General features: G+C 35.7%; 1 protein-coding gene across 1 annotated transcript; it reads left to right on the plus strand.

Moving 5' to 3' along the window:
• The first annotated feature begins 384 nt into the window (after positions 1-384).
• On the plus strand, positions 385-3,233 carry LOC145162896 (aquaporin NIP2-1-like). The gene is made up of 5 exons (XM_079081882.1): positions 385-572; positions 1,441-1,665; positions 2,434-2,628; positions 2,719-2,780; positions 2,867-3,233. Exons 1-5 carry the CDS (start codon positions 447-449, stop codon positions 3,117-3,119), a joined length of 861 nt encoding a protein of 286 aa, XP_078938008.1. The 5' UTR covers positions 385-446; the 3' UTR covers positions 3,120-3,233.
• Positions 3,234-11,527: the final 8,294 nt, after the last annotated feature.

The raw sequence follows: 11,527 nt of genomic DNA on the forward strand, positions 1-11,527 counted from the left end.
AACTTGATAAGCGTTTTTGATACCAATTTTTGCCCGCACCATTAACATATGAAACCCTTTTCTGCATTATACAGGCATTATTTAATTGTTGATTGATCATTTGATGTTACCATAAACCACATATATTTTGCTTGGTGTAAAGTGATTGTTTTACTTTGTAAAAGAAAACATTGTTTAGAATGTCACTTAAACGATGTCAATCATTCATTTGTCATACACACATATGTTCTTGCTTTTAGGTTCTAATGGAAATCAAATAGTCCCAACGTGCATAAGATATTTTGCTCTAATAATTCTATATGTTGGAATTTTATATGTATTTAATGAGTTAATTGTAGATTATATGTATACAGCAAAATCTTAGTCAATTGAGAAGATGTCGGAAACATCTGTTATTTTCTAGTTAAAATTTTCTTAACCTTGTTTCTACGTAGAAGGGTGAAAACATGTCGAAAGCACATTCAAGTGGTGGCACAGACGAGTTATCCATCACGATGGAAGCATCAGAAAACCAGCAACTCAAAGTTAGTTCGATGTTTCATGCTTATTACCCTCCTGGTTTTATCCGAAAGGTAATATACCAATTCCATCATTGTGGATTGGTACTACCATGATCCAAGTTTCATGCCCCCTCTTCTTGTTTTTGTAGTTAAAAAACCAAAAATTAATACAATCCTCCCCGAGAAAAATTGTAATTGATTCGTAGAGTTTATATATGGGTTTGCATAATTCAGCTAAGTTCAGTTTTTAACTAAAACTAAAACCGAGGAAAAAGAAATTAGTTTTTTACTTTTGAAAAGAAAAATTATAATCTTCAGGTGTAGTCCTTGTTTTTTTTGGTATTTCCGTTTTTCTTTGAAGTTTTTGGGTTTTTTAGAACCATGTTGATGAAATTTAAAAAAAAAAGATAAATACTTAACTCAAAAATGTACTAAAATATAATGGAAGACGGATGTAAAGACAAGTTTATTATTGTAATGTTTAGTAGAAACTGTAACTTATTTTTATTATTTTAATATTAAAATTCTGAATAATACTTACACTCACAAAAACTGATGAACCATATCATCTGAGCAGCTTACGTCAATCCATCCAACGCTCACGTGGGATGCCAATCACAGAATACCAACATCGCATATATATAGTAACTTGCCTAACTAAAAAAATCACAGAACACTAACGATATTTTGAGTGTGCCAAAGTTTGAGTGATATACCTCATCTGTGGAATTACAAATAATATAAAACAAGGTCATTCAAGGCTATTTCAGTTCGATGTTTCCCATTTTAACATTAAAAGAATGACCCAACCCTAAAAATTTAGTTTTTTAAAAAATACACCACCAGTTTTTCAAAATATATCAACCTTCTAGGGTTTTTCATCCGGTATTAATTTTTTATAACATATGTTACTTGTGGTGGTCTCACTATGGTTTTCTAGGTGGTGGCGGAGGTGGTGGCTACCTTCTTATTGGTGTTTGTTACATGTGGAGCGGCGGCACTTAGTGGAACCCATGAACATAAGGTGTCTCATCTTGGTGCTTCCCTTGCCGGTGGCCTCATTGTGACTGTTATGATTTATGCCGTTGGGCATATTTCTGGTGCACATATGAACCCCGCAGTCACTATTGCTTTTGCAACCGTTAGACAATTCCCTTGGAATCAGGTACCTACCCTATATACATAATTATATGCAACATTATTGCAAAGTTATGATAGATATATCAAGATTATTTGATAAAGATGTAGGCACATGGCATGAAAAAGCGAGGTGCCTGATGTCCTAATTTGGGCGATGAGGGCCTAGTAGCATGGTTGCCATTTATGGGAATAAAATATTTTAAAGACTTCTATATTCAATTATGTTACAATTTACATTAGCTTGTCTAATTATTTTGTATAAGGGCAATGTTATATACTATTCTAAACATGGATGTTATTGTTTTTGTCAATAATTATTTTAAATAAACTAGATGTATGCCCGCGCAAAGCCGCGGTAAATACCTCTTTTGACGAATTGTTTTACCGTTAAAATAATTATTAGATTTTTTTATTAGTTATTACCTAATAAAAAATTACTATTTTTAAATAAAATATTAATGTTTAGACTTTATATTTATATTTTCTGTTTGTATGTCTAGTAAATAAATGTAATTTAATTTATATAAATGGATTTAATATTTTAAAATTGTAAATTTGCTCAAATTAAATTTCTTAATAACCTTCCTTAATTTAAATTTCGAAACTTTTGAATAATAATAATGATTTATTTATGCATAATTTATTTGTATAAAAAGCTTTGTATTTTAAGAAAATTTCTTAATGTTCAAGATATGACTAATATGTTTAGTATAAGATATTTTAATTATTTATAATTATAAGAGGTGAATCACAAATATCTTTACAATTACCTACGATTATTGTGTCTATGTAGGTTCCTTTTTATGCAGGAGCACAACTGATAGGATCAATATCGGCTTCATTTTCCTTAAAGGTAATATTCCAGCCAATAAAGTATTTGGGTACAACAACACCTTCAGGGACAGATTTACAAGCTCTAATCATGGAAATCATTGTAACTTTCACAATGATGTTTGTTACTTCAGCCGTAGCCACTGATTCTAAAGCCGTAAGAACATTATAAAAAGTAGAATTCTTTTTAAGAAAAAGTTAATAGTTTGTCAAGTAAACAAGTACTTTGTTCTAAAAATATTTGCAGGTAGGAGAGTTAGCAGGTATAGCAGTAGGATCATCAGTATGCATTACTTCTATCTTAGCAGGGTAAATGTGAACATTCTAAAGGGTTCTTATTATGACTTAATATTGTTTTCATAGCTTAATATAAATTGGTAAATCTTTGTTTTCAGACCAGTATCAGGAGGATCAATGAACCCTGTACGCACTATTGGACCAGCAATAGCTAGTAATGTTTATAAGAGTATTTGGGTGTATATTGTTGGCCCTATAACAGGGACGTTATCAGCGGTGATGTGTTACAGTTTTATTCGAGAAACCAATGAACCAGTTCAGGCAATCTCTTCGTTTAAATTTCTTAGAATGAGAAGCCACATGCATGATGAACATGTCGATGTAAAGGATCCTATAGGTTATTTGAAATAGTCGATAGACTAGCATTAGCTGCATGTATTGACGAAAATGTTTCATATAAGTGAAGGGTGCTTGAACGTATATTAGAAATTTCATAATGCTTACTACTTGCATTATGAAATTTCATATAAGTGAAGGATGCTTGAATGTATATTAGAAAATCGTCTTGGTTTTCTATTGAGCAAACAACTTAATCATACATCATGTCTCATGAGATCATAACAAGACATATTACCTTTATTCCTTGGCCGATTGATGACCTCAAAATAATCTTGGCGAAGTCTGATTAACTATGTCTAAACTGTTTAGTAAAACCCAATTCCAGACATGTAAAACTAAATCTGGAGATAAAGGAAGCAAATCTAAATTGATAATTTTTAAAATCTTGCTAGGAGATTGAAGAACATAACTGTGATGATACGTAAACAACATCTAATAACAATACCAAAGAAGATTACTTCCCTATTTGTCTTGGATCAGAAATTTGAAATCACCCCAGTGAAACAGATTGGTATTGGATAGTGAATTGCAACAGATAGTAAAGTTTGGGGTCAGACTGTTTTAATTTGATTGACTGTCGGTTGGGCATAGACCTGACATTGTGTTATAGAGTTTAATAAAGGTGAAAACAACAGGAATGTAAATAAGTGTAGAAACGAAACGAATGGTTGTTTCTAAAGATCTCAAACGAGGATTTTGGTTGTAGAGGATGGATTTCTCTCCCACCCCCTAACACACACACTTTTGGGAGTACAATTAGGAGGGATATTTAACAAAAATCTTTCTTTCTCTTCTTTGCACTTATTTCCAACAATGAGTTTATGGAACTCAGTTCTTTTCATCTCTCTCCTTAAAAATTACATGAAAACATATAGCTAAAGGATGATCGGGATTCCTTATATAAAAAGAACTAGGTTATAACTGGTTAGGTTATAATTGGTTGAAAGCAAGGATGATAACAAATCTATTTATATAAGAGGATAAAGAATTATTTAATTATACAATTGGTAAACAAAATATATAATTATGCGTTAACAAACAAATTATCAAATATAAAATAGATTGTATCTCTAAAAGTAAATTACGTAATGTATTTCTGACTTTTAGGATAATTTTCTTTTTAGAAACAAGATTTTTAGGATAAATTAAAAATCTGAAATAATTCAAATCATAGTCTTTATTAGATAAGAAAGATTCAAAATTATAGGATTTATCTTTACAATTTGAATAGGATTTCAAATCTTGAAGCAATAATATGGGATTGCATTTAATCTTAGCACAAAATAAAATAAGAAGTCTTATATAGATGACATATATCAAAAACTCTAGAAAAGTAGAAAAGAGGAATGTGACATGATTAGCTTTTGTTTATTAAAATAGATAGAAGATAAATATGTTTTTTTTTGAAAAAATATATATTAGCATATGTATTTTTATGAATCCTGATTTTGTTTTTAGAATAATTTAGGCTATGTTAGTGAGAATAAAATTTAAAATAGAGTGAAACAAATTGAAAATATATATATATATATATATATATATATATATATATATATATATATATATATATATATATATATATATATATATAATGAATTGAAATTAAGCAAGGTAAGTAGATGAAATAACTAAATGAATCAATCAAACAAGTTTATAATTATTAATTAAAGGAATAGTTTGCTACAAATTATAAATAATAATTACGAATTTTGAGTTGAATCATTGGCTCGTGGAAAAAAGACAATGGGATAGGAACTTTGTTCCTTTCGAAAGACTTGTTTCAGTGGATGTTGAAGGTGTTGCTATTCGTGCATGGAGTAAAGATGCGCTTAGAAAGATTATTGCAAAAAGGGTGTCCATTGCTCATCTTGATGATGATCTTGGTGAAGATGTCTATAAAAATCGTCTTTGTATTTTAATTTTTTTTCCAAGGGATCATTCCGGAGGAGGTCTTGATACGGGTTGATGATGTTGTTTTTACCGTTCGGATTAAAGAAGCACCGGGTTGGTTACCATCTTTTTCTTCCGATTTCCCAAAAACAACTTATGAAAATCGTGATGCTCAAGGTCCGTTTAGAGAACATGCAAAAGGATGAAGAAAGGAACATAAACGAATTTAGGTCATATGGGGGCAAATCCGGTAAAGAAAATATTGATCGTCTTGTTGATTTACAAGGGCAAATGAGGAGTGATTGTGGGCAATTTTTTTTAATAATGAACCGGTTCTGGAGGATATTGACAATGAGTCCTCTTCCATACGTCATTCTAAGGGTGCCCGCCTTTCACCGATGAAAAATCACATCGAGACTGCCACAAGGACTTCCCAAAGCTGGTGACAGCCTCTGTTAATGATGTTGTCACAAGTGTCTCAGAAACACCGAGGACAGCCCCTTATTTTCATGTCGTTGTTGCTTTTGTTCCGATTCTGACTACTGGGGAGGCTGTTGGTTAGCTTGCAACTGATGGGGAGGCTATCGTAGCTAGTCGTGACCTGGATGCTCCTTCTGTTCCTTTGGTTTCTTCGAATCCAGTTGCCACTAAGTCGTTTTTCATGTTCGTGACCCTCCGACAGGATTTTCAGGAGGGTTTGGAAGGATGTCGGGGGTAGCTATCTCGGAGGAGTCTCTTTCTCACCCTCCGAGTTTTTCAAATTATGTTGCACATTAAGACCTTTCTGAAGGTTCAGTCAATATTCTTTCAAAAGACATTAGACATTGGTAGATCGTTGGGTTATAATATAGATGATTGTTTCGAGCGGGTGAAAGAAATTTTCAAAGGTCATGGGAATTGACAAGTTGTCCCATGAATTGTATTTCCATTAATATTCAAGGAGAAGGCTCTAGGGATAATCGAGTGTGAATTCTATCCCATTGTTATAAATATAAGGTAAATTTTTTTGAGATTCAAGAATCGAAAATGGAAAGTGTTGACTTGTTTGTGGCTCATTCGTTTTGGGCTAATAATTCTTTTTCTCACGCGGTCTTGCCTTCTCGTGGAGCTTCGGGTGGTATTATTGCTATTTGGGATCCGGATTTGAATCTCATTCAAAGGTGGTTATTTTGGACTATGTTTGTGCGGTTGAGGAGGGTTGGAAGCGGTCAGGGTAAAAGGTTCTTTTGTATTGTTGTGTACACCCTTCAAGAGGTTGGAAAGAAGAGATCTCTTTGATTGCAAATCCTACAGACGATTATTTCATTTTATGGAGAATGTATCATTATGGGAGATTTCAATGTTGTTCGGGATGAGTCGGAGAGATTGGGGTCGCAATTTAATTTGGCGACCGCTGCTTTGTTTAATCACTTTATTGAGCAAGCAGACCTTCTTAATATTCCTTTGGGATGGGCTAGATTCACTTGGAGTGATAAATGGCGGTCAAAATTTAGTAAATCGGATATATTTTTGGTGTCAGATGGTATTTTGGGTCATTTTGCTCATCTTATAGGCTTGGTGTTGGAGATGAAAATTCTTGATCATCGGCCTATTCTTCTTTTGGATCGTAAAGTTGACTACGGTCCCTTTCCTTTCTGATTTTTTCATTATTGGTTAGATATGGATGGGTTTGATGAAGTGGTCAGGAATTCTTGGGGTCAAATATTTGATTCCAACGACCCGTGGGTTATTTATAAGAAAAAATGCACTTTATTAAATCTAACATTAGGGCTTGGAATTCCTCTTCTCGTGATCGACTGGGCTTTAAAAGGGATTTATAGAATTTACTTGATTTCATTGATACTCGTTTCATGGATGATGATGGGTCTGCTTCCTTTCGGGAACAAAGGGTTTCGGTTCAGGAGGATTTAAATGAGTTAGATCATCTTTCTTATATTGATCAAGCTCAGAAGGCGAAGATTCAGTGGTGTGTTGAGGGGGACGAGAATTCAGGGTTCTTTCTGATGGGTTTTGAGCAATAAATCAATCCTATGGTGCACATGCAAACCCTAAAGTTTTGGATCTAGGTTTCTCTAATTGTACATGCAAATTATCCAAAGCTTATAAACCCTAATTCTAGCATTCAAAAATCGAAAATCATAACTATACCAAGGTTTGGAAATTACCTTTCAATTGTAGCTTGAAGATCTTGAGCTTTGAGAACCTAGCACCTCAAATGCGATGCCTCTAATGAATCACAAACACCAAAGCAAGTTCGATGATCTTCGAGAGAGGGGAAGGAGGCTCAAAATATGCTCTTGGATCTCTAGGGTTCAAGTGGTAGCCGATTTGTGAAGCCATATGGTCCTTATATAGGTGAGCTGCTAGGGTTTCAGTCAAAACCCTAATTAGATTGCTTAGGCCTTAAGCAGTCCACATGAACCTTCTAGAAACAAGGCTTGGACGGATTCAATGTGGGCTTCCTCCTTGATTTCGCCCACCCCTTTCTAAGGGATTCACAACCCAAAATCCAATTATCTTATAATTGCAATTCCAGTCCCCTAGGTTCAATTAATATCTTTTTGACCATAAAATTAATTCACAATTAATTCTTGACCAATATTAATTAACCAATATGATTTCTCTTTTAATATATTATTCATATAATATATTAATAAACCATAATAACCTTTTTCTCCATTATTCATCTATTCAAGTTGCTCTGGTGAAGGCAACCCAAAAGGACCATGCTACAATCGGTTCAAGTACATATCAAATATAGTTATGGGCTTAGACATCTAATCTAACAATCTCTCAGTTGGATAAGTCTAATAACTATAGATGCAAGTACGACTTCAAAATCCGATTAGCAATCGTAGCTCTTAAAAGTCGTTGTCGAACTCCGACACGTCCTTTAGATAAGGGATCGTATAGTCCTCCGTTCTCAAGATATCGTGTGGACAATCACATTGAACATAGTCATACTTATTGTCCAGCAGTTTGTTTCTCGATCGCTGATTCGTCTGACATAGAACTTAATTGAACACATCAATTCAGTCCTGACCGGGCCCGACACATAAGTCAACCAAATCATTGAGGGGCCCAAGATATCGCTTTTACCCTCGTAGGACAAAAGGAACAGATAAACTTTGACTTATATGCTTTTACAATTTACTCATCAAATCATACACAACAATGCATTTTATAACATCAAGTTACTGATACGTTTACGCATAATCAATGCACAACCAACTTGCAAAGAATAAACCATATATTTAGGTTTAAAGACTATATGATATTATCGTCTCACAATCACTCGTGATTAATTCCAGGAAGTGATTCAAGTGAGCGCGGGTTTAATCCAATATTCAAATCTTATTTCAAGAGCACTTATGAACATTGCAGCAAAACTTTGCTATGTCTAAACACTTAGGCAATCTACAAGCTAATTCATGACAATCTTCTTTCATACCTACTTCCAAAGTATGATCAACCGTGGATAGTTTAAATAATCTTATTTTTAGGAAGTCAAAACATGCAAAAGTGAAACAATAGTAAATAATTAACATAAGACAATAACTTTACTTATAAATAAAACAACTTTATTTAATCATCACATGTTAATTACAATTTATCTATTACAAGTTTCTAAAATCTATCTAATCACTAAAACTAATATCGTCCTTTAGCCCAATGCTCCTAGCGTGCTGCAAGTGATTGACCCTACTCAGTCCCTTCGTAAGGGGATCTGCTGGCTTCTCCTCTAACGATACCCTCTTTACTGTAAGGAGTCCTTCTTCTACCCGATGTCTAATAAAATGATATTTCATGTCGATATGCCTAGATCTACCATGATCCCTTGATTACTTGGTCAAGGCAACCACACCTTCGTTATCACAGAAAATCTCCATAGGCTCCTTTATGGCTGGCATAACTCCAAGGTCTCCGATGAAGTTCTTCAACCATATTGCCTCCTTCGACGCTTCGCTCGCTACTATGTACTCTGATTCACATGTTGAATCAGCTACGGTCTCCTGCTTGGAACTTTACCAAGTCACTTCTCCTCCATTCAGGGTAAAGACCCAGCCCGACTGCGAGCGGAAGTTATTCCGGTCAGTCTGAAAACTAGCGTCACTATACCCTCACACTCTCATGTCATCACTCCCACCGAGGATAAGAAACCAGTCCTTAGTCATCCGAAGGTACTTAAGAATATTCTTTACTGTGGTCCAATGTGCTCTACCAGGATTCCCTTGAAGTCTGCTGACCATGCTCAAAGTGAAGGCCACATCAGGGCGAGTACAAGTCATAGCATACATGATCGAGCCAACTGTGGAAGCATAGGGTACTCGACTCATTTATGCTATCTCATCTTCGGTACTCGGGCTTTGAGTCTTACTCAATTTGGTATTGCTTTGGATTGGTAACTCCCCTTTCTTGGAATTTTCCATACTAAAACGCTTTAGTACCTTATCCAAGTAAGTACTTTGACTAAGCCCTATTATTCTTTTACTCCCGTTTCTCACTATTCTTATCCATAGGATATAAGCAGCTTCTCTGAGGTCCTTCATAGCGAAGCACTTCCCAAGCCAGGACTTAACCTCCTGCAGGGTTGGGATGTCGTTTCCTATGAGCAGTATGTCATCGACATACAAAATGAGAAAACTAACTATACTCCCACTGGCTTTGACATATACACACAAATCATCCTCGCTTCGCAAGAAACCAAACTTTTTGACCTTCTCATCGAAACAAAGATTCCATCTGCGAGACGCTTGTTTTAATCCATAGATGGATTTCTCAATCTTACATAATCCATTAGGGTGTTTTGCATCGACAAAACCCTCTAGCTGACTCATGTAAACATCTTCAGCCAACTTCCCATTTAGGAAAGCGGTTTTGACATCCATCTGCCATATTTCATAATCATGAAACGCAGCTATGGATAGAATAACCCTTATAGACTTTATCTTCGCTACTGGTGAGAAGGTCTCATTATAGTCAACTCCAGGAGTTTGGGTAAAGCCCTTCACAACCAATCGCGCCTTATAAGTGTGTACTTTCCATCCATGTCGGTCTTCTTGTTGAAGATCCATTTGCACCTGACCATCTTACGCCCAGTACATTGTCAACCAAGTTCCAAACTTGATTGTCATACATGGACTGAGTCTCGATGTCCATAGCCTCTTTCCACTTTGCAGATTTCCGGGTCTGCCATGGCTTCCTTGTAGCTGTTAGGTTCATCCAAATTTACTAGTGTACTATCACTAATAAACGTATCACCCTCACTTGTTATATGAAAACCATATAACACAGGTGGAACAATAACTCTACTGGAACGTCTAAGAGGTAAGGACTCGTCAATCAGTTCAACAGGAGTTTCCTCCTCGGGTTGAACGCCAGCGTTAGAGGTTCCTTCATCGATTGGCTCTTGAAGCTCTTCAAGATCAATTTTCCTCCCACTGTCCTCTTGGCTTATGAGTTCTCGCTCACGGAAAACCCCTCTCCTCGCAACAAAGACAACATTGTCACTCGGTCTATAGAAGAGATATCCAAAGGACTTCTGCAGATAGCCGATGAAAATACACCGCTCACTACGAGGTTCGAGCTTGTCATGAGTCTCCCGTCTTACGAAAGCCTTGCAACCTCAAACCTTTATATGTGCCAATGAGGGAGATTTCCCTGTCCATATCTCGTGAGGTGTTTTGGAAACCTTCTTAGTAGGGACTAGATTAAGGATATGGGTGGCAGTCTCTAAGGCATACCCCCAAAATGAGATAGGTAACGAAGCACGAATAATCATAGAACGAACCATGTCCAACAAGGTTCAATTGCGCCTCTCAGCCAGATCATTCAACTGCGGTGTCCTAGGTGGCGTCATTTGCGAAACAATTCCGCATTCCTTGAGGTAGTCGTGGAATTCAAGACTAAGGTACTCACCAACTCGATTAGATCGGAGCATCTTAGTTTTCCTGCCCAGCTGATTCTCCACTTCTTGCTTAAACTCTTTGAACTTTTTGAAGGTTTCTGACTTGTGCTTGATTAAGTAGATATACCCATATCTGCTATAATCATCAGTGAAAGTCACATAGAACCAGTTTGCATCCTTTATAGTGGATCTAAAGGGCCCACACACATCGGTGTGTATGAGATCCAATAAACCCTCACCCCTTTCATAAGTGCCAGTGAAGGGTGACTTGGTCATCTTTCCAAGCAAACAAGACTCGCACACGTCATCGTCGCTAAGGTCGAACGACTCCAACACTCCATCCTTTTGGAGTTGGGCTATGTGTTTCTTTTTGACATGTCCAAGACGACAATGCCACAAGCATGCTTTGTCCAAACTATTGGAAGAATCTATATGCCACACATCATTTCCTAAGTTGTCTACAACCATCATAGTATCATATATACCATTACAATGCAATGCTTCAAAATAGAAAGAACCATTAAAGAAAGCATTAATAGAACCCTTTTCATTATCAAACGGAAATCTAAAACCATGTTTATATAAACCATGAAAAGAAATAATGTTTCATGTCATTTCTGAC

Source organism: Lactuca virosa, chromosome 3 (genome assembly GCF_052849685.1).
Source record: "Lactuca virosa cultivar CGN04683 chromosome 3, Lactuca_virosa_CGN04683_v6, whole genome shotgun sequence".
In the NCBI taxonomy this organism is placed as follows: Eukaryota; Viridiplantae; Streptophyta; class Magnoliopsida; order Asterales; family Asteraceae; genus Lactuca; species Lactuca virosa.